This window comes from Peromyscus maniculatus, chromosome 7, assembly GCF_049852395.1.
Source record: "Peromyscus maniculatus bairdii isolate BWxNUB_F1_BW_parent chromosome 7, HU_Pman_BW_mat_3.1, whole genome shotgun sequence".
Lineage (NCBI taxonomy): Eukaryota > Metazoa > Chordata > Mammalia > Rodentia > Cricetidae > Peromyscus > Peromyscus maniculatus.
In genome coordinates this window covers 106,527,162-106,554,205 of record NC_134858.1, presented here as the reverse complement: position 1 = coordinate 106,554,205, position 27,044 = coordinate 106,527,162, and the positions used below count along the sequence as shown (strand labels likewise).

Genomic DNA, 27,044 nt, shown 5'->3' with positions numbered 1-27,044 from the left:
ACCCTTGACCTCTAGCACTTCCCCCCCCAAGTCTGGGGGCGGAGCAGGTTGAGTACCAGGGAGGGCTGCCTGGAGGTGGTGGCCACAAAGACAAGTCCAACCCATCTGACCCAGTATGGGAGACGAAGAGTCACAGGTGCCCAGTTAGGATTGGACTAGGGGCTGTTTAACATTTCTCTAAAATGACCTGGGTTATAGGACAGGACATCAGGGGGACTCCTGGCAAGGGCTAGGCCATTCAGCACCCCAGGGCCTGCTTCTTTCTCTGGCAACTGATCAGAAGGTCAAAAAGGGGTACACCTGATAGGAGTGTCTCAGGATAGTCCTGTTTCCCCACAAACGTATCTCCTGTAAGGACAGTAGGCCCTCTTCTCTTCGTGAGAGTGGAGCCTACTCCTGGCACACTGCATGAAAGGCTGGTATATACATGTGGGTACAAGTGATACCCAGAAGCCTAGGTGGCCGGTCTGTAAGTCATAGTACATCAATGTGGGCCTGAGTATACTTGCCCAGGTATGTGTGCACAAACAGAGTACCAAGGTCTGGCTCAGGCAATGCACTTCAGTGGCACAAAGTCCCACTTTCAGACTTAACATTGCTGAGAATCCCCATCCTGTGGCCCGGGAGACTGCAAACTTGGTCTTTCTATGTTCCCTAGGCAACAGAGGATGGTTACCTCCTACTGCAGCACGCAGGACACAGGTCAAAATTAACCCTAGGAATCTGAGATCTCAGATGAACAGTCAAAATGATTTCCTAAACTTTTTTTTTTAAAGGTATCTCTGCATAGCCCTGGAGGCTGGGATCAAAGGCATGCCTGGTTCTTAACAAAGAACCCACTTGAAGCTGCTTCCTGGTCCACGTTGGGAGTCACCAGGAACGCTTGGGCTTCATGGGTGAGGCATTTGGCCCTTTCACAGAACCTGAGCCAGAGATAGAAATATTGCTACAGCTCTGTTCCCAGGCCCTCACAATGGTGCTACCTTTCGAGTTTGGGATAGATAGGAGAGAGTAGCTAGAATGCTTCGTGTAGGGGCTGGATGTTAGACTTCTTCCTTTTTCATGATTCCAAGATCCTTTAGCTGTTTTCTATTTCCCAGCCTGTATAGAGGGATCCAGGCATCCCTAAAGGGAATTATCCATTCAATTAAGCAATGCCCAAGCGTAGCATGAATCTCAAATGGTCTTATATCATAAAAACAAACCTGGAGCCAGGTATTGGGTTAAAGCTGGAAGATCAGAGAAGCAGAACAAGCCACAGCTACCTCACCTCATCAGTTCCTCAGCTGATCCTGTTTCCTCAGACTAGAAGCCTCTGTGTCCTCATATCCGAATTGATCTCAGCTGAACTGAGAACTGAGGAAAGCCTAAAGCTTAACCAGCTCTAGTTCCTGGTCCTCACGCCTCAAATACCTTTCTGCTTCTGTCATCACTTCCTGGGATTAAAGGCGTGTGTCACCATGCCTGGCTGTTTGCAGTGTGGCCTTGAACTCACAGAGATCCAGATGGATCTCTGCCTCCCAAGTGATAGGATTAAAGGCATGTATGCCACCATTTTCTGGCCTCTATATCTAGTGGCTGTTCTGTTCTCTGACCCCAGATAAGTTTATTAGGGTATACAATATTTTGGGGAACACAATATCACCACACCCAAGGTCTCACTTCTCAGGGCCTTAACACTGATGGGAGAGTCCTGAGTGTCCTCAAGGGCAGCCAAGGCATCTAACTGGAACCCCAAAATCTCCTGATAGTCTGGGATCAGTGCTTCTAAACGTTTGTCTTGGTACACAAAACGAAAGGGCCTTATGGGCCTACATGAGGAAGTTCCAACATCTCCATTTCTCAACTATGGGTGAGCTCTACCTCTGTCCTTGTCCATTGTTGGGGGTCAGGGTTGTTTGTTCACTCCTGGGACCAATCTAACTTCACTTTCAAGCACAATTGTCTTCCAAAGCAGACGAGCCCTGACTCTGCAAACAGAAGCCACTTTCATGAAGAGGCAGAGCTTGGTGTCTCCAGGGATGACAGTGGCCCAGGTGTGTCCTAGAAGGAGATTCCTCTCTGGCATTGACCGGTCCAGAGGTCAGAGCAATGGCTAGGTCCATTCTCTCTCTGTCCCTTCTCTCTATGGTTACTGAAGGAATGGTGAAAATTAGGGGTACACAGCTATCAAAGGGGTGTCCTGGTACTAAGCCTGAGGTGCAACTCTCAGGAAACAGTCATCAGAGAAGAGTTATCACTTGACCTTTGATCTTTGACTCTACATAGGCGTAGCCCAGGTGAGATGAGGATGAGGTGGGGAGAGACTCAAGGTATTTCAGTGACCCGTCCCTTAGTCTCCATTTGACATCTTACATAGTTGTTAGTGAGGTCAACCCACATCCACCTGAGCAGAGACAACTGGTGATCTGGTGGAGATGGTTGCATCTTGGGAAACGTTTTCCCAAGAGGTTCTAAGTTTGCTACTTTGGAAAGCCAGAGCCAAATCTGTTTGGGGGCATGGGGTCTGGTGAGTGAACCTAGGTTACATGCATGATAGTCAAGTAAATACTGCCCTTAGTCCTCTTTCCGTGTGTGTGTGTGTGTGTGTGTGTGTGTGTGTGTGTGTGTGTGTGTGTGTGTACATGTGTTTGTGTGGGCCAGGAGACAAATTTAGGTGTCAGGGTTACTCAGGAGCCATTGTCTTTGTTGTTGTTGTTTGTTTTTTTTGTTTTTCGAGACAGGGTTTCTCTGTGTAGATTTGCGCCTTTCCTGGAACTCACTCTGTAGTCCAGACTGGCCTTGAACTCACAGAGATCCGCCTGCCTCTGCCTCCCGGTGTTCACCACCACCGCCCGGCTTGTTGTTTTGAGGCAAGAGTCTCAATATGTAGTCCTGACTGGTCTGGAACTCACTGCATAGGCCATGGTGGCCTTGAGTTCATAGAGATCAGTTCTGGATTCCAGAGTTCCAGGACGGCTGGGGCTACACAGAGAAACTGTGCCTGAAGTGCAATCCTAATAGTCTTAACAATAAAACGCCACAGTCAGATATCGAGGGTGGAAGCTGAAAGATCAAAGAAGCAGAGCAGCAGCCACTAGAGACTTCTCACCTCTATGAATCCTCAGACCAAATGGGGGTGGAGCATGGAAAGAACCTGTTTTATATTCCTGTCTACACCTCCCAATGAGTGAGCCTCCTGCGTGCTGGGATCAAAGGTGTGCATCAACACCAGCTGGCTCTTTTTCAATTTTTTTGTTTGTTTGGTTTTGTTTTATGAGACAGGGTTTCTCTGTGTAGTTTTGGTGCCTGTTCTGGATCTCACTCTGTAGACCAGGCTGGCCTTGAACTCACAGAGATCCACCTGGCTCTGCCTCCCAAGTGCTGGGATTAAAGGCGTGTGCCACCACTGCCCGGCTCTTTAGGATTCTAATGTGGACTGAAGACTAGTGGTTTCTCCAGAAAGTTTCCAGGCCTTCAGTGCTGGATTGGGACTGCCGAGGTGCCCAGCCTCCAGGACTAAGTCGCCACTGGGTCCTTAGCCTGCCCAGTACCAGGATAGCCACTGTTGCACAGCCCAGACTGTACGATTTAAGCCAGTCTAGTAAATCCCCGGTTTTTTCTTAAGAAATATGTGTAGGAATGTTTTGCCTGTATGTATACATGTGTATCATGTGCATGCCTGGTGCCTGCAGACATTAGTAGGGGGTGTCAGATCATCACAGATGGTTATTAGCTACCATGTGGTTACTGGGAACCAAACCCAGGCCCGCTATAAGAGCAGCCAGTGCTCTTAACCTCTGAACCATCTATCTGTTGTCTAAATCTCTTTTTTGTTTGTTTGTTATTGAGACAGGGTTTCTCTGTGTAGCCCCGACTGTCCTGGAGCATGCTCTATAGACCAGGCTGGCCTCAAACTCACAGAGATCCCTGCCTCCCGAGTGCTGGGATTAAAGGTGTCCGCCACCACCTAAGTCCCCTGTAGTATGTATTCATTCTATTGGTTTTATTTCCCTAGAGCATTTTGACTAATACACATGGTGACTTCTCAAAAGCAATTTTGGAGGCAGAGGATCCAGCTCAGTTGGTAGAGTGTTGGTCAGCATGCAGAAAGCCCTGGGTTCACTCCTCATCACTGCACAAACTGGGCAAGGTGGTCTGCCTGTAATCCCAGCATTTGGGAGAAGGAGATGAGAGAATCAGAAATTCAAAGTCGTCCTTGGCTCTATAGCGAGTTCAAGACCAGTTTGAGCTATGGGAGACATTGTCTCAAAGCAGCAAAAAATTTTTTTAATTTATTTTTATTTTATGTGCATTGGTGTTTTGCCTGTATGCGTGTCTATGTGAGGGTGTCAGGTCCCCTGGAACTGGAGTTTCTGACAATTGTGAGCTGCCTTATGGGTGCTGGAAATTGAAGCCAGGTCCTCTGGAAGAACAGCCAGTGCTCTTAACGACTTCTGTTTCTCCAGCCCCCCAAAACCAACGGTTTCAAAAGCCCTTTGGGGGAAGAAGTGGCAGCAGACTGAGGTGGCAGACAAGAGGGTGGAGTCTGCGGGGACCCATGGCTTCAAAATTTGAAGGGAGCAAGAAGAGATGAGCTTGACTTAGAGCTGGGAGGCATTTAAAAGCAGCTAGCCTGTAAATGGTTAAGAGCTGGAAAGAAAAGGGAAGGAGCTTAGGAAGAAAGGGGACAGTGGTGACTAGGAGGGTGTGTGTGTGTCAGGGGGTAGATACCAGTGTCCCGAGAGAGGAGCAACCTGGGGAGTGGGAGAGGTGCCCGGGGAGCAGAGGGCTTTCAGAGTCTGCGGTGGGCAGGCAGTCTTTGCGCGGGCACTTCTGTGCATGGCCTCCACCTCAAACCACCAACTTCGGAAAGAGTGAGAGGCTATAGGAGTCATGAGAAAGGGTTCACCCACATTCTGCACAGGCAGAAAGTCCAGCAGGCGAAGACATTAATACCCTCAAACAGCTCTCAACACATGATTGATGGGTGTGAAGATGAATTCCTTAGTTCCCTTTGCACTTGGGAGCAGTAACAATGTGAGACCTGTAGAGTGAATTCTAATTGGTCTTAATAATAAAAACCCAGAGTCAGGTATCGGGGTAAACGCTGACAGATCAGAGAAGTAAAGGAGCAGCCCCAGTCACCTCTTACCTCCACAAGTCCTCAGACGGAAAAGGGGAGAGATCCTGTCTCCGCCTGCTTATATTCCTCTCTCTGCCCAGCCATATCACTTCCTGTCTCTTGTCTATACAGACCTCCAGACCTGGCTATCTCTGCCCTCTGATCTCCAGACCAGCTTTATTTGTCAAAACACGAACAAAATATCACACGACAGAGACCCATGCTCCCAATCAGCTCCCAGAATCCCCGGAAGGATTTGGTCCCAGTCACCCACGGTGGTGACTTGTTTGAGGGCGCCTCCTTTGTAGGCTGCTTTCTTTGGTCTTCTTGCTAGTCCTCTGCTGGTGCCTCCTGGGTCTGCCTCCCACACTAAAGTCTACATGCACTGTGTCACTGTCTCTAGATCTGCTTCGGGACATTGAGATAAACACTGTCCATGAAAGGGGAACGAAGCAGGGGTGCCGAGAACCGCAAGGAGCTCTTCACCCAGGGTTCCGAATGCTCCTGAGATGGGCGGGGCCAAGGTTTGAATCGAAGGTAGGTGGGTCTTTGTCACATCAGTTTGCTACCAACACGACCACAGAGTTAGCTAGAGGCAAGCCCTGTACTCTGAAGATGGATAGTCACCCAGGCCTCGGAGTAGCCCCAGTCTCAGGATTTACAGGATTAGGTAGAGAGACACCCCTGGCCTCTGGCTGATTTAGCTCATCTGCTCAGATCTAACCAAGAATAACCTAGCTCTCTGTAAAGAAGGACCGGATAGGTCCTAAGACTAGTACAGTCGGGTCCTCCACCCCACCCGCTAGCAGTCTCAGTGTACACTGTAGGATCTATTCTGCGGCTGGCTTTGTCTTGGTTGTGTCCTGGTTAGGACACGGCTGCTGGGCTCCCCAACCAGAGGCCCAGGCTACAGCCCTAGTGGCCTCCAGGGGGCGCCGCAGCAAAGCTGGTGGTTGGGCACCTCCAGGCTCAGTTGTGATGGGCGGGCTCCGACCCCTTAAGGCCTCAGGTTCCACTGGCTAGCTCCTGCAGAATGCACCCAGTGTGAATCCGACTCAGAACGACACCCGCCTCCGATCTCACCATACCGGTGTTTGTGTTGCTCACTGCTGCCTTATTTCTATCATCGCCCCAGGTAGAACCCAGATGCTAGCCGGCCGGATGTCCATATGTCTGTCTGTTCATTTTGGGTGATCGTGGGTCGGTGCGCCCTACTCCTGCTGTGGCATGTGCAGAGTTAAGGCGGGAGGAGGTTTCCCCGAATCTGGGGAGGGGGGAGCGAGGGGCGGACCTGGACCAGCCCCGCCCCACGCCGGAGCGGTGCGGGAGCCCCACCAGAGCCCAGCTTCAGCCCTAGCCAGAGCCAGCGTCAGCGGAGGCGGAACAGCGGACCCCGTGCCCTGGCGACATCAGAGATCCAGCGGGTGAGTCCCGCGGGAGGCTCGCTCAGGGGAAGTTTGGGGCATGAAGCTTAGAGCCTTAATTAAGCCCAGTAGCCAGACCCGCCCCCCACTCTCCTTTGAGTTGGAAGTTTGGGGCCAGGAGGCCGTCCTGCCAAATCCTGGGACTGAGAATGGAGACCCCCAACACACGACACACACACACACACACACACACACACACACACACACACACACAGAGCAAAAGGGGGGTAAGGAATGTGATCTTAGGGGCTCAGGAATCCAGCTGTTTATTCCTACGTGAAAAGTCCTGGACTCAGGGACCTTCAAATCCTGTACTCCTGAGATTCCCCACACCAGTCCCCTCATCCCTCCTCAGCTGGGAATCTGCAGGCATTGCCACACCCCTGAGGATGGACTTCAAAGGGATTGTGGAATCCCGAGGTCTGTCCCTTTGAATCCCTCACACCTAAGATTGGCTGTTTGCAGATAGAAATGGTTGTACTTTGTAGAATGGGACGCTCCTTGTTGTAAGGACTGCAGGTGAGGGACCCTAATAGTTTCTTCAAGGGACACTAGATGACAGTGTGCAGAGGGTCCAGGACTCCTCTCTTGGAAAACCAGGCTAAGTCTTATTGGGAAGGAAGGGCACTAAGATGGAACCTTGGGGTCTCGTCTCTTGACTCCCCTTCCACTCTAAGTGATGAAGCGTCTAGTTGCTGGTTTTTGGGGTTGGGGATGGGGAGAGCCCTTCATGCCCTTATAGGAAGTGAGAAAGCTGTCTGGGTATCTGGAGTCTGTTCTCCTTCCCACCACAGAAGCATCTTCAGTAAAGTGGTAGTCAGAGGGGGCGGGTCCTTCCCACCAGTGATTGGGGCCTGGCCTGCCTTTAGCTACAGGTTACTCATCTGGTTCTTGACAGTGGCCCTGATCCTTTGTTCTCCATCTCTCCTCCAGGTGAAGGCAAGGTCCCTTGGACTGGTCAGACACACCCTTACAGCCCTGGCAGAATCAAGATGAGGCCCTCTTGTGTCCCCCCAGTGAGGCCCACAGCCTGAGCAAAGAGCATGGCCTGCCACCGGCAGTGAGCAACATGGCTGCAGGAGGTGGCCGGGCCTTTGCTTGGCAGGTGTTCCCCCCCATGCCCACTTGCCGGGTATATGGCACAGTGGCACACCAGGACGGGCACCTGCTGGTGTTGGGGGGCTGTGGCCGGGCTGGGTTACCCCTGGACACTGCCGAGACACTGGACATGGCCTCACACACATGGCTAGCGTTAGCACCCCTGCCCACTGCCCGGGCCGGTGCAGCTGCTGTGGTTCTGGGTAAGCAGGTGCTGGTGGTGGGTGGCGTGGATGAAGCCCAGAGCCCAGTAGCTGCTGTGGAGGCCTTCTTGGCTGATGAAGGCCGTTGGGAGCGTCGGGCTACCCTCCCTCAAGCAGCCATGGGGGTTGCGACTGTGGAGAGAGGTGAGTGGCTCAGGGAAGGTCCCTCAGGTGCCCCAACAGTCTTCATTTTCTCTCTGTTTCCTCAGAGACTGGAGAGGCATTGCCTTGGACATGGTTTTGTCTCCTGTCTCCTCCCTTACCTAGGCTTTCTGCAATTTGCTGTTCATTGCCTTTTCTGGGCTATGAGGTGGGGGGGGGGGGGTCAGAGCCCAGGAGACCCCCCAGAAAGACAGGAGACCCCAGCCACTACCCTGTCCTAGTCTTTGTTACTAAGAGACAGTGGGGGGTGTGGCCTAATGACTCCCATGGTTATAAATAGTCTGGAGTGGGGGATGGGAGCAAGGCCTTGGCTCTGAGCCCAGCAAGTGCTTAAGCGCTTAGACCTCCCCCCACCACACACACACCAGGGATCCTGATGTGGACAAAGGCCAAGCCGACCTGGAGATGGTTGCCATGGAAGCCCCCAGCTGCCTGACACATCACCCAAAGGCCTGTCGAGGTGCCCCTAGCTGACTCTGAGCGCCTAACAGAAGGCAAGAACCTACTCCAGTGAAACAGCATGGTGTGGTGGTGCTGACCAGATGCAGGCGCTCAAGGCTCTGTCCTACAGGCCCAGGCTCATCTCCCGGCCCTAGGCCTCCCCCCAAGTTGATCCCCTTAGTTCCCTTCCCAGACTGAGCTTCACGTGGAGCAATTCTCTTCATCCCTCTACCACTTTCTTGATCTACCCCTCCTCCCCCGTTAGGGGAGGCCCCCTTCCACACACACAAACACACACACCTTGTGGCCTCCAGGTCTGACCACCACTCCAGGCTAGCCTGTTTAGATGCCAGACTTGGTTGCCATAGCGTCTCCAAGGAGACTGTGCTGGATTATAATTAGATCGGCTGCCTCCTGCTCTTCACTTGGAGGGGCCTAGGCCAAAGCTGGAATCCCAGCTCTCCTAGCTCCCACTTCAGATGGGCAACAAAGTTTTTGACAAACACATGGGTCTCCATCCACCCCTGGGCCTGACCAAGGGAGCTGTCAGGGCCGGAATCACCAGCCAGACATGGTTGTGAGCTCTGAACCACTCTTTTCTGTGCAGATGGTATGGTGTATGCTCTGGGGGGAATGGGTCCCGACACGGCCCCCCAGGCCCAGGTACGGGTGTATGAGCCCCGCCGGGACTGCTGGCTTTCTCTACCTTCTATGCCCACACCCTGCTACGGGGCCTCCACCTTCCTGCACGGGAACAAGATCTATGTCCTGGGTAAGGGCTGAAGCATGTGGGGAAGGGGCGGGGGGAGTCCAGATGTCTCCTTCCCCGTAGGTTGTCCGGATTAGGAATCAATCTTCGTCTGAGATGTTAGGATTTGAGAAGTTTTGTTGGGGGTAATCCAGACCCATTCTAAGGCCTCCTTGGTGGGGCCCAACAGGGGTTGGGAAATCAAATTCAGTGCCTGAGGGCTTATGTGGTCTCAGGTGTGTACACAGCTGGGTGCTGGGATGGACAGTTCAGCCACCCGGTCAGGATGCCACCAAGTCCTCTGGGCTCTGTCCCAGGAACTTCACTTCCTTTGACAGGAGGCCGCCAGGGCAAGCTCCCAGTGACTGCTTTTGAAGCCTTCGATCTGGAGACCCGTACCTGGACCCGACACCCAAGCCTGCCCAGCCGCCGAGCCTTTGCCGGCTGTGCTATGGCTGAGAGCACTGTCTTTAGCCTGGGTGGCCTACAGCAGCCTGGGCCACACAACTTCTACTCCCGCCCACACTTTGTCAACACCGTGGAGATGTTTGACCTGGAGCATGGTGAGCAACGCCTCTTCTAGGCTGTCCTGCTCCCCATGGGAGGCAAGGGCATCTGTGTGTGTGTCTGTGTACCTGTCCCCTCACGTCTGTGTATGTCGTCTGTGCGCGTACATCTTAGTCTTCTCTCCTTCAGGGTCCTGGACTAAGCTGCCTCGTAGCCTTCGAATGAGAGATAAGAGGGCCGACTTTGTGGTTGGCTCCCTCGGGGGCAACATTGTGGCTATTGGGGGCCTTGGTAAGTCTCTGTGGAGCTGAGGAAGAGGCATAAGGCAGGAAAGAGTATCTCCTAGCAGGGCTACCTTCTCTAGACTCTGGGGTCAGAGCTTTGGGAGCATTTTGCCCATCTGGAAACCAGGGAGCTTGCGATTGTCCCAGCTCTCAGGGTGTCCCCCAGTGCCTGACTGGGGGGCCCTAATAGAAGCAGAACAGATGATTGAAAGGGACCCAATGGATGGTCAAAGCGTGAATGGACAAAGATGAACTGGGCAAGGAAGAGCAATGTTCTGATAGCTTGTTCTGGAGTGGTACTTACGGGGCCATTGTTTGGGAAAGGGGGCAAAAGGGAGTCTTCAGCCCCTCATCACCACCTCTCCTTCCTCCAGGGAACCAGCCATGCCCTCTGGCCTCCGTGGAGAGCTTCAGTCTTGCCCGGCGACGCTGGGAGGCACTACCTGCCATGCCTACAGCCCGATGCTCCTGTTCCAGCCTGCAGGCGGGGCCCCGGCTGTTCGTGATTGGGGGTGTGGCCCAGGGCCCTAGTCAAGCTGTGGAGGCACTGTGTCTGCGCGATGGGGTCTGAAGGCCTGGGGAGACCTGACTACCAGAGCAGCTCAGTAGAGAAGCAGATTGGGCTCCTTTTCACTGCTGAGGGGGCTCCCCATGGCTCTGTAGGATGAGGGAGGCACAGGAAAGGGAACCTGAGTTACCGCCTTAGGGACTGGGGTTGGAGGATCCTTTGTCTTTAGCACAGGACACACACGCGTACACCTATTTTTACCAACATCTACTCACAAACCATAGCTAGCTCTACCCATGCCCTAGCACTTACTAGGCCCTTGGTCAACTCTGAAGTGTGATGAGGAGAGCGTTGGCCTCGAAGGATAGGCCCCAAGAGTTGACTAGGCCTTCTCCAGTGGCCGTTCTGGAAAAGGCTGAGCTTCCAGCCTTCCCTGAGGGTCCCTGTGGACCCCAGGAGTATTCTGAGGCTGGAGATCACAGAAGAAACGGAGGAGAGGATATGGGGAATGCTGGAGGGCCAGAGGACTTCTGGCTTGAGCCCTCCCTACTGATGGCTGTGTGACCTGGGGCAAGATGTCTCACCTCTCTGTGCCTGGGCATCCTCATTTGTAAATGGGGATCTCTGAAACTTTCCTGCCCCACCTACCTCACAGGGCTGTTGTGAGGACCCAGGGAGTTTTGATGTAGAAATAAAAATACTGATAAAATCTGGTGTGCAGCTTCTGACGCAGACTCTCATGCTTTTCTTTCTGCCCTCCTCTCCTTTAAAGGCCTCAACTCTCCCGGGCATGAGTCCACAGGAAGCCTCTTAAGCCTCCTAACCATACCTAAAGTGACCTGGTGTCTCAACTCCACATAGGCATCAGCTTTGTATTAGGTAACATAAAGCGTCTCGGGTATCAGGGGACTTGGTAGGATGACCAGAGAACTCCCCAAAACAATAAAATTTCACAAGGTTAGGATGACCTTCAGATCCAGGTCACATGGGGTCTCCTCAAAGGTTCGCACAACCGCAAGGGGAGCAGCAGCGTGGTGGTGTGGTGGCTGGGGCAGTCTCCTTGGCGGGAGGCATCTCTGGGGCAGGACTGTGTGGCTGAGTGGCCAAACCCTTCATGGCTCCTGGAGGGAGCTGCCAGCCCTTGCGTCTCCCTCAGCCTTGGGTGCTCACCAGTAGGATCCTCAGGTTCTGTGTTCCCTGTAGCTACACTGAGCACAAGAGGTCACTCAAGTTATTGGGCCCCTAGAATCCACCCAGGGTCAAGGCAACCCTCTTGGACTCTTGTCTGTTGCGGGCCCTATCCTTTCTCACTTGGTGGCCGGGCTCCCTGGCAGCCTCTCCTCCGCCCAGCACACAAACGTTGGCACACATGCCGTGGGAGCCAGACACAGGAGCTGGCAGAGAGCTGATCGCAGGCCGCTCAGACATCTTTTGCTGTCAGTACCAACAGGCTGCTCTGTCAGGCTTTTAATGCTTGGGACCAGTTTAAACACTCAGAGACCCCAGCGTGAAGGTAATGCTGCAGCAATTTGGGCCTGGGGATCCCTGGGAGGTCAGGCAGGGGTTCCGTGACTGGCTCTTGGGGCTTTACCTTGGCGCTATCGCAGCGGCCATCCCAGGCCGGCCTGCAGAAATTGTGCTGGTAAGTGGTGCTCGCATAGGGGGGCTGGACCTGCACAAAGTGGACAAGGCGCTGGGGGAGCCTACTGAGTCCTGTGCCTGACCGGAAATCAGTCTGGTAGGAAGATTCCAGAGGTGGCTGCTGGCTCAGTTCCAGTTCGCAGGGCGCCCAGCGCAGGAAGGTGTGCCTCTTCCACAGGCGCTCCAGGTCTTTGCGTCTTCCGATCCCCTGCAGCAGGCAGTAGGGGCCCTCCTCAACGGTACGGGCCCTTGGCCCACAGTCTCGGCGTCCAGGATTTGCTTGGACCCCATCTAATCCCACGTCAGCTCGGTAAGGATGGGGCTGCGCCTGGCCTCCCTAGCCTATACCCTGCATCCTCAGTAAGGTCATCTATTTTAGCATGAAACCCCTGAGGGGTCCCCTGGGATATTTGTACACTGCTGGACAAACTAGCCAAGAAAACCAAGGCAGAGTTGCCCCTGTCTAGGGGATGGAATATTCAGCCGTGGGAAAGGTTAGGGGAAATAGATGCTTAATTGAGAAACCTTTGCTCTCCTAAAGGTTTTATCTCTACCCTACCGGCTCCATCCTCTGTCAGCCAGGGGCTCCTCCCCCTTCCTCTTTCCAGCACTCACTTTGTCGTAGGAAGTGCGGTTGTCGTGCTTGGAGAAGTAGTGTTGCTTTGCTGGCTCCTGAAAGAAGAAAAGAAGGAAGGTAAGGGAGGGGGCATGCTTACCTGCTCCCCAGATACCGTCTCGGGGCTCATAATTGGGACAAGTTGCAGGAGCCACGACTTCTAAATTGCTAAAGTGCTAACACCCTGAAAGGGTAGAGAGGAATGAAAGCAATACTTCACCCCACCCCTGTGTGTCTCTTGTCCTGAGCTTGCCCGAAATAGAAGCTTTGGGACATCCTGTCACCAGTGGAGGACTTTAAATTCAAGTGCCCTGGGAGTGGCCTTCAGTCTTCTCCCTCCAACCAAAATCACTTCCTAACAGCACAGCCATGCTCTGAGCCCTAAAAGACATCTGGAAATAAATACGTCTGTCTCTGTCTGAGGGCATCTGCTGGATCCCAGAATCAATAGCCAACTCCACATCTTTGTGGCAAGGCATAGCAGGGCATCTCTAAACAGGTCACCGATGAATGAATCACTCTTGAACCCATTTTGCCTACAGCTGAGGCCATGGCAGCTGACAGCTAGATCCAAATACTTGAGTCTTCTCTATTTTTGTTCACTGTTTTGAAATTTAAAAATTTTTTTATTTAATTTATATTTTATGTATGAGTGCTCTGCATATATACCTGCATGCTAGAAGAGGGCATCAGATCTTATCACAGATGGCTAGGAGCCACTATGTGGTTGATGGGAATTGAACTCAGGACCTCTGGAAGAGCAGCCAGTGCTCTTAACTACTGAGCTATCTCTCCAGCCTGTGTGTTGTTTTGAACACAGAGTCTTGCTACGCAGCCCAAGCTGAGTTGGAATTCACTATATAGTCCAGGTTAGACTTGAAGATCCTGTGCCTCAGCCTCCCAGATGCTGGAAGGCTGCACCTGGCTTGTCCTGGTGGAAACCACCGACCTCTATTGCCTGAAGTATTGCGAGAGCTTCCCACCTATGTCTGTACTTTTGAGATCTTCACTCCCAGTGTGGTGTCCTCTCAGTAGCCAGAAATTCCTTAAGTACATAAACCGGAGCACATCTTGTTTGTCAAAAATCTGCAAAAAGCTTTTCATGTTTGTAACACCCAAAATCATAATAGTGGTCCACGAGAGCCATATGACACAGATCCTCTGACTCTGCTTCCAACATACTAGTCTTCTCTCTAAACACACCAGCAGCTCCTCCCTTAGACCTGATCTAGTGAGATCTGCCATGGATGGGGTGGCATTAGCAATGGCTGACAACAAGCTCAGATAAAATGCAGAATTTGGGTTTCTCAGTAGTAAAGTGTTAGCACAGTTGGTTTGAGGCTCTGGACTTTTATCCCCAGAACCAGGGAGGAAAAAGAAAAGAAAAAGAAAGGAAGAAAGAAAGTAAAGAAACTAGTTCCATCAAAGATTGATGATTCAGTTAAAATCAAGTCTGTGGTATATCTTTAACAGTCTACCCTTTTGGCACTTCCTCGATTAGCTATTACATATCCATAAGTGATCTTCAAACAGCATGATAACTCAATGAAGACAGGACTCTGGCCAGCGTTTCTTATACAGAAGGAGACACATTGGCACTAAAATCCCATGGCTCTTGGGTTTAGCTCAGTGGTGAGAATGGCTTTTTGTTTGTTTTTGAGACAGGATTTCTCTGTGTAGCTTTGGTGGCTGTCCTGGATCTCACTCTGTAAACCAGGCTGGCCTCGAACTTACAGAGATCCGCCTGCCTCTGCCTCCCAAGTGCTGGGATTAAAGGCGTGTGCCACCAACGCCCGGCTAAGAATGGGTTTTGCGTGTTGCAAGGCTCTGGGTTCAACACACACACACACACACACACACACACACACACACACACACACACATGACTCAACTAATAATCAATCAACCAAGGTTGTTTAGTTTTAGTTTTTGGTTTTTTTCTTTTTTTGAGACAGGATTTCTCTGTGTAGTTTTGGTGGCTGTCCTGGATCTCGCTCTGTAGACCAGGCTGGCCTCCAACTCACAGAGATCAGACTGGCTCTGCCTCCCGAGTGCTGGGATTAAAGGTGTGCCTGACTCAAGGCTATTTAGAAGAAAAAAATTAGAAGAAATTCTTCAGAATCTAGAGCAGGCAAAGGATTTTTAGACTTGACACTAAAATCAAAGCCAAAAAAGAAAAAGTAAGCCAGGTGTGGTGGGCCATGCTGTAATCCCAGTATTTGGGAGGTGGGACCAAGCAGATCAGTAGGCAGTGGTGGCACACACCTTTAATCCCAGCACGCAGGAGGCTGACGCAGAGAGATCTCTTTGAGTTTGAAGTCAGCCTGGTCTACAAAGAGAGTTCCAGGACAGCTAGAAATACACAAAAAAACCCTGTCTTGAAAACCCCAAACCAACCAACTAACCACACAAACAAACAAACTAGACCTTATCAGATCTTAAAATATTCCTGTTCTTGGGAACAACAGAGATGTCTCAGTGGTTAGTGTCTCTACTGCCCTTGCAGAGGATCCAGATTCAGTTACCACATCCATTATCAGGTGGCTCACAACCACTTGTAATTCCAGGTCCAGGGGATGAACACCTTTGGCCTTTTCTAGCACCTGCACACACTTGGTGCACACAAAATCATGCAGGCACACACATACACGTATTATAAGGATAAATAAATCTTTTTAAAAATTGTGCCAGGCATGACTGCCATGTCTATAATCCCAGCATTTAGGAGGCTGAGATGGGAGGTTTGTCACCAGTTCAAGGCCAACCTGGGCTACACAGGGAGGCCCTATCTCCCAAAAAGATTTTCCTATGAAAATCCATAAGAAGAGGATGAAAACACGCTACAGACTGGGGGAAAATAAACTTGCAAACCACATATTCAACAAGGACTAGAATCTAGTATATATAATGATATCATTGCAATAGTAAAATAGCAAACAATCCAATAAGAAATGGACAAATAACATGAAGATGTTTCACAAAAAATGGATATTCAGATGGCAAATAACATGAAAAGATGCTTAACGTTATTAAACACTAGAGAAATGCAATCAACATCACAATGAAATCTTATCACCCGTGTATCAGAATGGTTCAAACTAAAAATAGAGACAATGCCAAGTGTTAGTGAAGAAGCAGGGAAATTGGATCATTCATGCACTGCTGGTGGGAATGTAAAGTGGCAAGGTTACAATGGAAAACAGCCTGACAGTTCTTTAAAAACTAAACATGCAGCTACCATATGATCCAGCAACGGAGCTTCTGGGCATTTGTCCCAGAAAAAAGAAAACTTATGCTCACCCAAAGATCTGCACAAATGTTCATAGCAGCTTTATTTATAAGAGCCAAAACTGGAATCAGCTCAGATACCCTTTAATAAAGCGAATGCTCAAACAATCCAATACATACAAACCATAGAACGCTACTTAGTAATGAAAAGAAACTAGCTATTTATAGCCACAACCACTTGGATGACTCTCCAGGAAATTACACTGAGCCAGAGAAACCAACCTCCAAGGTTGTGTACTGTATTATTACACTTGTATGGCAGCTTTTCCCTTTAAATCACTGATTTGTGGAGACAGGATTTCACATGGCAGCCCAAACTGTCCTGGGCTCACTGTGTAGCTTAGGCTAGCTTCAAACTTGTAGCCATCTTCCTACCTCAGTCTCCCAAGTGCTGGGATTATAGAAGTGGGCCTAAATTTTTTTTTTCTTTTGAGACAAGGTCTCCCAGTGTAGGCCTGGCTGGCCTGGAATTCTAAGGCTTCCTGCTTTCTGCCTTTTTAGAATCAGAAATATTATAAGTGTTAACCATCACACTTGGCCCAACATTCTCAAGTGACAGAATTGTAGACGTTAAGGCAGTTTGGTAGGAACTGGGAAGGAACAGAGGCACAGGAGGCAGGCAGGTATGCTGGTAAAAGGCCAGCACCAAGGTTCTTGGTGATGTTGGGTAGAAAGATAACAATGCTGGTGGCTATGTGAACCTGCACTGGACAACATCCTACCGATCTTAGTACATATACACCAATACAAGTATAACTATGGCAATTTGAATGAAATTGGTAAATTGCAATCATGTCAATTGTTATAGTTTTGTAAAATGTTGCTATTAAAGAAAACTGGGCCAAATGCAGAAGGGTTCTCTAATATTTCTTCTAAGCAATTATTAATGTATAATCATTTCAATGAAAAAGTCTGAGGCCTGTAAGATGAAAGGTGTGCACATGTGTGAAGTAAATAAATAAATATAACCAAGCATTATTGTGTATCCCTGTAATCACAAAGCAAAGGAATGGAGGCAGCTGGGTCAGAAGTTCAAGGCTGAACTAGGAATGCAGTTCAGTTAGTAGAGTGTGTTCCCATAACTCATGAAGTCCTGGGGCTGGTCTCAACAGTACACAAAGTGAAATGTTGTGGGATGTTTGTAAGCCGAGTGAAGATGTATTGCTGATTGTTGTAATAAAAAGCTGAACAGCCAATAGCTAGGCAGGAGGTTTAGGCAGGATTTCCAGGGAGAGAAAGGGAGAGGAGAAGGAATCTAGGCAGGCAGGAGATGCCAGGAGATACAGAGTAGAAGCAGGAGGTGCAAATGGAAGAGAGGTAATGCCATGTGATAGAACATAAATGAATATAAATGGGTTAATTTAAGTTATAAGAGCTAGTTTGGAACAAGCCTAAGCTATAGGCCAACCTTTCATAATTAATAAGGAGTCCCTGTGTCATTATTTGGGAGCTGGCTGGTAGGACAGAAAAAGACTTGTTACATAGGGTGTCCAATGTGGGGGGCACATATTTCCATATAGGACCTGAGAAAGCTTTAAAAAAAAGTTCCAAACACACAAACACAGAGCCAGACAAGGCTTCCTAGTCCCACAGTCTCTCAGCCAGCCATAGCATACAGAGATGTGCTCCTGGCCACTGCCTGCAGGCTTGAGCCATCCAGTGCCACGTGCAGAGCCAAGCAGCAGGTTTAAGGCTTGCTTCATGAGGTCAGAGAAGGCTGCAGGTGCACAGTAACATGGTCCAGATGGAGAAAGCCTTTCAACACATACAGTAAAAAATGTGTCTAGACAGTCATAGGAAAAAAAAAAAAATAGTGGCCAGACAGTGGTGGCGCACGCCTTTAATCCCAGCATCCAGGAGGCAGAGGCAGGGGGATCTTTTTGAGTTTGAGACCAGCCTGGGCTATAAAACCAGTTCCAGGACAGCCAGCACTGCACAGAGAAATCCTGTTTTGAAAAACAAAAAACAAAACAAAAAAAGTTTAAAAATAATAAAATATTTAAAGAGAGAATAAAGTAATATAAAAGAAAAAAGCCAAGTAAAGCTGGGAAATACACAGGGAGTCTAGATGCTGCATGATGCTTTGTTGACTTTGAATTTTTTGAATGCTGATAAGCAAATAGCAGCTGCCTAGAGACACTGGATTGTGGAAGGGACTGATGAATTAAACCAGCCTATATACTTTAGAGATGTCTTGGCTTCAAAATGGAAGTCAGGAAATGTGTTGTTTGGGGAAGAGGTTATGCCTTTGTTTCCATGGGAAACAAAAAGTTATGGTTCTCTTCAAAATTAATGAAGATCAAATTTGATTGGGGGAAACCAGAAAATCTTGACTATAGACATGAAAAAGAAACCAAGAAAGACTACAGGACAGGTCAAGTATATGCTAATCCCTCTACATGAGGACAGCTCTCAGACTGGATGAGACATGATAAATCTTGTTGGCTACAGAGTCCTCATAACTTATTATTACATGCCATCCTTTCCTATGGCATGGATAGAGGTTTGGTTATACAGTCCAAATGGACTTATAAAGTTGACAGATGCTTTTTACTTGCTCAAACATAAAACAAAAACAAAAACTTTTTTTTTTTTTTTTTTTTTGGTTTTTCAAGACAGAGTTTTTCTGTATAGTTTTGTATAGACCATACACCAGGCTGGCCTCGAACTCACAGAGATCTGCCTGGCTCTGCCTCCCGAGTGCTGGGATTAAAGATGTGTGCCACCGCTGCCTGGCAAAAAATCATCTTTAACTGACTTGTGCACTCTGCACATTCCAGACTTGTGTTAATGCAGATATACATGCTACCTTTAAAAGTTTGTGTTTTGGGGGGAAAAAAAGGACCAGACACCAATAAAGGCAAGTAGCCTAGGTGATCCAGCCTCTCAGAATGTTGCAGTTTCCTGAACATCTACATCCAGAACAATTTCAAAGCTGCTAGCTGAGATGGTCTAGCCTCATAGATTGCATAGCCAAAACTTCTCATAAGCTCTACATTTTCCCATCACACAGAGACTAAACAAAAAATAATATAGCTAGCTCTCACAGAACTTGATCATTATCCCAATTTTTTCAGGGTCCCCTAAAGATGTTGTCACCTCCCCCACCCCCCTACAACAGGGATCAGTCTAGAGAATACAACACCCACATTCCCAAGAGGTGGGGTGGGTAGTTTTTGGTCATTTGGTGGATTATGGACAATTGTCATCATTTAGGGGAGTTGGTTACAAATTGTTACTGGTTGTGGTCAGTGAAAGAGTTGAACAAAGGAGATTAGATTCAGGGGTCTCTTTCTTTTTTTTTTTTTTTTTTTTTGGTTTTTCGAGACAGGGTTTCTCTGCGTAGTTTTGCGCCTTTCCTGGAGCTCACTTGGTAGCCCAGGCTGGCCTCGAACTCACAGGGATCCGCCTGGCTCTGCCTCCCGAGTGCTGGGATTAAAGGCGTGCGCCACCACCGCCCGGCCCAGGGGTCTCTTTCTAAAGGGAAAAAGGGGGCTATAGTATAGAAATGATGTGATGAAAGGTAGATTGTTAATTCCAGTTTTGAACAACCACGAGTTTCAAATATTTTACAATTTGGATATTGATACAAATTTAAGGTTATTTTTGTGATACTGTATATATATTTCTACTCTTGTTTAAGGTATTGTACCTATGCAGCTCATTTAAAAATATAATGTAAAGCCAGGTGGTCGTGGCACATGCCTTTAATCCCAGCATTCACTCAGGAGGCAGAGGCAGGCAGATCTCTGTGAGTTTGAGGCTAGCCTGGTCTACAGAGTGAGTTCCAGGGCAAGCTCCAAAGCTATACAGAGAAACCCTGTCTCAAAAAAACAAAAAATTAGTCCTTGAAAGAAATTTAGGATAATAAAGAAAAACAGGTTAGTAGTTAGTCATCTATGACAATCAAACTTAGAGTCATGTTAGACTATAAGGTCAAATAGAGATATATTTCAGATAGATAGATGGTCTTCAAACACTTCAGAGACCTACAGAATATGGCATTTAAGATGTTTTAATAACATAAGGCTTTTCATGACAGTGAGATGTGTCTGCTCCTGGAAGCACCAATCTGCTTCAAAAAAGGATGATGGGCATCAAAGAACCTCCATATGGAGTTTGCCTTCACTGTGTCAAAGTCAGCCGCTGGGCAAGACACTGCCCTTGCCTCCACTGCTGACAGTATGCTGTCTAAACTGGACAAGCAGGACACAAAAGCAAGTAAGTGTCAAACTTTGCCAAGACAAGGTAGGACAGTCCTTCAAAATTCCTGCTTCACAGGAAAGCCTGTCACATATTCTAGGCCTGTAGGCTGAAGATGGATACCCCAATGTTGCAGAGGGACTTGGGTGATTGTCCAGGCAGTCAGATGTCTCTGTCATTTCTTGCTCTGCACTTCCTGTTTAATCAGGTAATATTGTATTCTTCTTGAGTCTCTGATTGAATTGAAGATTAGATAGTTACAGTTAGTTTTCCTTAGTTTTAAGATAAAGTAAATCAGGTATAAAACTTTGGACTCAGCAAGATAGGATAGATAATGGAATATTTTCTTTTTTTAATTTGCCAATACTAACAGACAGGACATTGTGAATGTAATTCTTACCTGATAATTGCTCTTTTTGTTGTTGTTGTTTTCAAGACAGGGTTTCTCTCTGTAGTTTTGGTGCCTGTCCTGGATCTCACTCTGTAGAGGCTGGGCTCGAATTCACAGAGATCCTCCTGGCTCTGCCTCCCAAGTGCTGGGATTAAAGGCATGCACCACCACCGCCCAGCTCTGATAATTGTTCTTATTGTATATAGTTTTACTATGTTAGAGTTAAAACCCTTTTTATTTAGACAGAAAGGTGGAAATGTTGTAGGATATTTGTACACTGTGTGAAGATGTATTGCTGTGATTGTTATGATAAAAAGCTGAATGGCGAATAGACAGGAGGTATAGGTGGGATTTCCAAGGAGAGAAAGGAGGAGGAGGAGGGAGAGGATGAGGAGGAAGAGGAGGAGGAAGAGGAGGAGGAAGAGGAGGAGGAAGAGGAGGAGGAGAAATCTAGGAGTGCGGGAGAAGCTAGAAGACACCGAGAGGAACAGGTGGTGCAAGATGGAAGAGAGGTAATGTCATGTGATAGAATGTAGATTCATATAAATGGGTTAATTTAAGTTATAAGAACTAGTTAGGAATAAGTTTAAGCTGTAGGCTGGGTTTTCATAATTAATAAGAAGTCTCTGTGTCATTATTTGGGAGCTGGCTGGTGGGACAGAAAACAACTCGTTTCAGTGGAAGTGAGGGCACCTTCCTATGATCTCAGCAGTTGGAAGGTAGAGGCAAGACGGTCAGAAATTCAAGGCCATTTTCAGTTCCAAATGATTAAGATCCTCTCTCCAAAACAACAAGAACAAAGTCCAAGTTCATCCTACACAGAAAGTTCAAAGCCAGGTTGGTCCAGTCTCAACAAAAATAAACAAATAAAAAGGTGGGGGGGGGGCGTAGATTCTGCGACGCTAGGTCAGTCTTCAAAGTGCTTGCTATCCAAACACGAGGATCTAGGTTCCATGCCCAGAACCACATAAAACGCTGGATATGGTGGTATGGTGGTGCACCCTTGCAACCTGAGGGCTGGGGAAGTAGAGACAGAAAGATTCCTGGGGACTTGTTGGCCAGCCAGGTTAGCGAAATTAGCAAACCCCTAGTCCCAGTGAAAACCCCTGTCTCAAGGTGGATAGCTGTCCTGAGGAACAACAGTCAAGGTTGACCTCCAACCTCTATGCACATATGCACATATGCATATAAATACACACACAAAAATTAAAATCTGGAAGGCCAGGACAAGTTCCAACTAACCTCCAGGTTTCTCCCATCTCTATTCTTAGGGGCAGAGTCATGCACAGCCTAGAATGAACGTCTCTGTTGTTGGAGACAGCCCTGACTCTGGAAACTAATTATTCCTACAGTGGCAGGATAATCTATCAACTCCCCGATTCCAGTTTTGCTCTCTCACAACTGTGGGAGTCTGGTGAGAAGGAGTCATTTCCTCTCCGCCCAGGCAGTTCTGGGGAGGCTCGTCCTTCAGAAGAAGTATCAGCTGCGTGTTTTGTCTCTCAACCATTTAGGCTTCTCTTCTATTGAGGTGCCCATGGTATCTGAGCAGATGGGACTAGAGGCATGATTCTTGATTAAGAGGCCTTGGGGAGAAAGACAGGTTCTGCTGGGAAGAGGCAGTGTCTACATGTGGGAGAGCTAAGGGTCCTGGGAAAGCTGCACAGTGTCAAACCGTGTGGTTCTGAGGGAGGAGCCTCTGTGTTGGAGACATGGGGTGTAACGGGGTGGGCCAAAGGACTCCATCCAAGACTGTCTATGACTCTTCTGTCTGACTGATATTGCAGTTCCCAAGGGCCAGGCAGGTAAAGGCTGGAATAAATCCACCCGGTTTCAAAGAAAAATGAAAGAAGAAAAAAAAAGATTTTTTTCCATACCCAAATGTTATAGATAAAATTTTCACCAGCTCTAAACCAGAGAAAAGTGTTGCGGTATTTCAGGAAAGCTTTTAAACAACAATAGCTACAATCAGCCAGCTGAAGCTGGTGCCTCTCAGCCAATGGGAAGTAAAATATGCACCTTCCCTGGGCAGCCCTATTAATTAAATAGGCTTAGACTGAGAAACAGCTATGAGACTTGACATTTATTCAACCCAGATCCAATACATACGGATCAAGCTGTTTGGGACCTTTGATAATGCAAGAAAATGCCTCAAGTCTTCAATTGAATTGGATCATCAGCCAAAACATGTCTCCTGTCTGTCTGTTCCTGAGGGGTGGGTTTAATAAACCAAGAGGATGTTTGCTCTCTGGGGTGAGAGCTGCCTGAAGGATATTGTAAAAATGCAGCTGCAAGGCTCTGGATTGCTTCTGCCTCTGTACTAGCTGTCAGTTTCCCTCTGTCTTTTTTTAGTTTAGGACATGATGACCTTGGACTCATTATGTAGCAAGGCTGTCTTTGACTCCTGGCCTTCCTGACCTCACCTCCCAAGCGCTGGACTGGCAGGTGTAAGCCACCACACTGGGCTTCGTCACACTCTGGAAAGGAAGGAGGGTGCCGATGTACAATCTGGAGCTGCCTTTGGGCCTGGTTTTGTAAGCATGGCCAATAATAAGTCCTTCCAACTGGGAATGCTAAGAAATATGGCAGCCTCCAAGACCTTGCTGTCAGCCTGGGAAAGTAGTTCCTGAAGAACCCGGATGGCAGATCTCAGAGGACCTGGTAAAGGCTAGGGCAGAAGTTGCAGTGGGTGGAGTGTTCCTCTGGGCTTCCCTCCTCCCTGGCCTTGTTTAGAAGGCAGATTGAGTACATACGTCACTAGGACCGCTGGGACGCCCTGGGAGGAGACAGGAAAACAGGGAGATGGTTCTTACCCCCTTCTGCTCTCGGCTGACTATGTTTCTGTTCCCAGCAGCATTGATTCTTTCAGGGCTCTTCCCTCCATACCTATCTTTCTCTTCTGGATTCTATCAGCCATGCTGCCCCTGTCCCTTTGGGCTCTTCTGGGATAACAGTAAAGACCATTTGCCAACTTTTTTGTTTGTTTGCTCAGTTTGTTTTTTGTTTTTTTTTTTTAAAGATTTATTTATTATGTATACAATGTTCTGCCTGCATGTATGTTTGCAGGCCAGAAGAGGGCACCAGATCTCATTATGGATGGTTGTGAGCCACCATGTGGTTGTGGGGAATTGAACTCAGGACCTCTGGAAGAGCAGTCAATGCTCTTAACCTCTGAGCCATCTCTCCAGCCCAGCTCAGTTTTGTTTTTGAGAGAGAGTCTCACGTACCCTAGGCTGGACTCAAGCATACTATAAAGTTGAGGAAACCTTTAAATATATGATCCTCCTGTGTGCTGGGATTATAGGCATGTGCCTTGTCTATTCAGTGCTCCGGATCAAATCCATGGCTTCATGCTCACTAGTCAGGCACTCTACCAGCTGAGCTACACTCCCAGCCTGTGTGTTTGAGACAGGGTCTTACTATGTGGCTAAGATTACAGACATGGACCACCAAGCCCAGACACTTGGCTGTTAAACAGTGGCACTAGCTGCATGTGGTAGCTCATAGGTATAATCTAGAACTTGAGAAGTTGGAACAGGATGGTTATTATCTATTCAAGGCCAGCCTGAGATACAAGATGAGTTAGGCCAGCCTGGGTTTCAGAATGAGACCTTGTTTCAGATCTTATCATCCCTCCAAAACATACAAAATCTTGTGAGACTGTCTTTTCCCGAGGCTTCCATACCTGCTGTTTCTGAAAGCAATCACTCCAGTGTTTTCCTGTTTTGAGCGTGATTTTCAATGCTGTGCCCCTGACTGGTGTACACACCTCGGCTTCTCCTTGTCTACAGGCATGAAAACGGTGGAGGGCTGGGCCTGCATCCTCCTCCTAGGCTCCTGAACCCTGTGTTTTCTGCTCTTCTGACTCACCTACGCTCCCTGTACTCCCCAGTCCTCCCCGGGCAGGTATTTGGGCTGGAACCAGCCACCACCTGCCCAACTAAGAGGAGGCTTCCTACTCATGCCCAAATCCTAGAACTGGGAGGCTGGTTGTGGATTTTTGTGGCCTCAAAGAATCTGAAATTAAGGGAAGTTCAGCAAAATTCAAGGTTTGCTTCCTCAGTTTTGAAGGCTCTATTCCCCATTGCTACCCAACCTACCTTGGCTTAGAACCTTCTCCCATCCCGAAGGATCCATAAACAAAACTGTCCACTTTGGGGCCTGATTGTCTCTAACCTTTTGGTAGAGATCTCTGATCTCGAGGACAAGGTTCCCGACCTCCTGCTGCCCCAGGGGGAGGCTATTCCCAGGTGCCTGTCTTGTCAGTCTCTCTCTGCAAGGGCTGAGATGGCGCTCTTGGGGCCTCATAAGAGGCAGGGACGGCCCTTTCCACCCCACTGCCCTCGGGGACGCTTTGTACCTCACATCTCTGCAGGAACACTGCTGGAGGAGGAGGCTTGGCCGCAAAGCGATATTCTCCAGCACTCTCACTCTTGACTTGACCTCGGAAGTGCCCGTAGAAGCCACTGTTGTGCTGTGACAAGGCAGGTGGGGATGGTAGGAGAGCCCACTTAAACCCCTGCCCCAGGCTTCCAAGAAATAAGGAGCTCCTCCTTAGAGTTTCTGACAGCAGAGTTGGAAGAGCGTAATACTCCCGGGCTGGGGCCAGCACAGCTGTGCCGTCTTTCATGGGACAAGTGGTCTCAACGTGTTTCTGTTCGAGCTGTGTGTGTGGAGGGGAAGGGCATCTGGTCAGAACCTTCTGTAGGCAGAGCCACGGCTGAGTGGGGCGGTGAGAGCCCCACTTCCTCGAGAGCTGAGAGGAAGTCCCCTTTCTTTCTCCCCCACAATATTAATAGTGGATCAAGGGCTCCCAAGCACCAAGAACCCGGCAGATATTCCTTTTGAACCTATTGGCAAGGTTGTGAACATTCATTTACCATACACTCTGGTATTCTGGGGTAAAAATAGGCACCTCTGGACATGGGGCACTCGAACAAGACATAAAACAGAGGAAATAACTGGTAGAGAACCTTCCAGATATAAGTCAGAGGAAGGTACTGGCAAACCCCAGAAATCAGCACTTGTCAGCCAGGCATGGTGGCTCATGCCTGTAATCTGAGCAGTGGGTAGAGCTGAGGTGGGAGGATACTGTGAATTCAGGGCTGTACTGAGCTACATAGAGTGTGCTGGGTCAGCCTGAGCTACAGTTGAAGACTGTATCTCAAAAGAGAAAAAAAACAAAAAAAGAAAGAAAGTAGGAGAAGCCATGTTAGAAATAGAAGGGGTTCAGGAATAGCCAAAGTGGGATGGTAGAGGGTAAGTGGGGGGAGGAAAATGACCAAATACATTTACATACATGTAGTAGATGGCCAAAGAATAATATATATATGGCTGGAGAGATGGTTCAGCAGTTAAGAACACTGATTGCTCTTCCAGAGGACCTGAGCTTGATCCCCAGCACCCAAATGGTATTTCACAACCATCTATATTTCTAGTTTTAGGGAATCTGATGCCATCTTCTGGCCTCCTTGGACATCAGGCGTGCAGACATAAAGAGAAAACATTCATACATAAAATAACAAAAAAATTAAAAAATTTTCATACACATAATATAAAAGAAAACATTCACATACATAACCAAAAACATTCATAAACATAGAATTAAAAAAAACAAAAAATAATTTTAAAAAATATATATCAAATTAAAAAGAAATTCAAACAGCCTGTGGAAGGGCTGCCCTGTGCTGATATCGTTAGGTGGACACACTGTGACCCAGTCCTTTTGTACTGAGTGCTTTTGAAGATCGAAGTCCCCCATCATCATAACTCTAAGCGGAGGGGCTTGGCTTGAGGCTGGCCTCGAACCACAACAGCAGGCTCCTTGACATCTCCTTCCATTTCACTGAAGACTGCACCTTAACTGTCTACCTGTTCCTGTACTGTTTGTGGACACCCTCTCACTCTTTACTCAGTTAAGTTTAACAATATTTGAGTTTAACAGCATTCACTGTGTCCCAGACATGGGGGATGGGCCCAGGAAGTAAATAAAAATATTGATATCCTGATTTGCCGAATTAGAGAGCAGTTAGGTTTGATGAGGCTTGGGAGGGTCAATGAAGATCTAGATGCTAGAAGACTGAGAGGCTCCACTGGCCAGCGGGAGAACAGGGAGCCAAACAACCTTCAGGGGTATGGAGGTACAGGAGGAGGAGAGGGCAGCTCAAAGGCCTCTGCCCACCCGGATGCAGACGCAGATGCGCATGGATGATACCTCACTTTGTCCTGGTGACTCACAAAGACTACATGCTGGCCAAAGGGTCACAATTAACTCTTACCCAGGAGCCTATTAAAGTACTTTGCATCTTTCCAGGAAGGGAGCCAAAAAGGCAAACTGTCCTCTTGTCTTTTTGGTGCTACATCTGAGGAAAGAATTTCAAGAGGTCAGCTTCTCGTTGCTTAGCAACAAAAGGAGGCTGTGACTGCACA

At 48.5% G+C, this 27,044-nt stretch overlaps 2 protein-coding genes across 3 annotated transcripts; one reads left to right on the top strand and one right to left on the bottom strand.

Moving 5' to 3' along the window:
• Nucleotides 1-35: 35 nt before the first annotated feature.
• On the top strand, nt 36-11,188 carry Klhdc8b (kelch domain containing 8B). Its single transcript, XM_042281660.2, has 11 exons — nt 36-136; nt 777-896; nt 1,670-1,852; nt 1,955-2,036; nt 5,508-5,645; nt 6,244-6,528; nt 7,462-7,973; nt 9,040-9,204; nt 9,519-9,743; nt 9,877-9,978; nt 10,346-11,188. The coding sequence occupies exons 7-11, from the start codon at nt 7,598-7,600 to the stop codon at nt 10,540-10,542; spliced, it is 1,065 nt and encodes a 354-aa protein (XP_042137594.2). The 5' UTR covers nt 36-136; nt 777-896; nt 1,670-1,852; nt 1,955-2,036; nt 5,508-5,645; nt 6,244-6,528; nt 7,462-7,597; the 3' UTR covers nt 10,543-11,188.
• A 743-nt stretch (nt 11,189-11,931) lies between these two features.
• Cimip7 (ciliary microtubule inner protein 7) lies at nt 11,932-27,044 on the bottom strand. Of its 2 annotated transcripts, XM_006978405.4 has the most exons (4): nt 26,894-27,044; nt 24,976-25,089; nt 12,736-12,792; nt 11,932-12,349 (listed from the first exon to the last, which is right to left on the bottom strand). In XM_006978405.4, the coding sequence occupies exons 1-4, from the start codon at nt 26,918-26,920 to the stop codon at nt 11,939-11,941; spliced, it is 609 nt and encodes a 202-aa protein (XP_006978467.1). In that variant the 5' UTR covers nt 26,921-27,044; the 3' UTR covers nt 11,932-11,938. The 2 variants fall into 2 exon arrangements, with proteins under 2 accessions (XP_006978467.1, XP_042137591.1); XM_042281657.2 differs by lacking the exon at nt 24,976-25,089 and having other exon boundaries at nt 26,894-27,027.

Bases quoted from the DNA above. Each gene is read 5' to 3' on its own strand.
- Klhdc8b (XM_042281660.2), top strand. From the start codon at position 7,598: ATGGCTGCAGGAGGTGGCCGGGCCTTTGCTTGGCAGGTGTTCCCCCCC. The intron at 7,974-9,039 runs GTGAGTGGCTCA...TTTTCTGTGCAG, and splicing joins GGTTGCGACTGTGGAGAGAG to ATGGTATGGTGTATGCTCTG. The intron at 9,979-10,345 runs GTAAGTCTCTGT...TCCTTCCTCCAG, and splicing joins TGTGGCTATTGGGGGCCTTG to GGAACCAGCCATGCCCTCTG.
- Cimip7 (XM_006978405.4), bottom strand. From the start codon at position 26,920: ATGCAAAGTACTTTAATAGGCTCCTGG. The intron at 25,090-26,893 runs GTAAGAGTTAAT...GCCTTGTCACAG, and splicing joins GTACTTTAATAGGCTCCTGG to CACAACAGTGGCTTCTACGG. The intron at 12,350-12,735 runs GTGAGTGCTGGA...ACCGTTGAGGAG, and splicing joins ACCGCACTTCCTACGACAAA to GGCCCCTACTGCCTGCTGCA.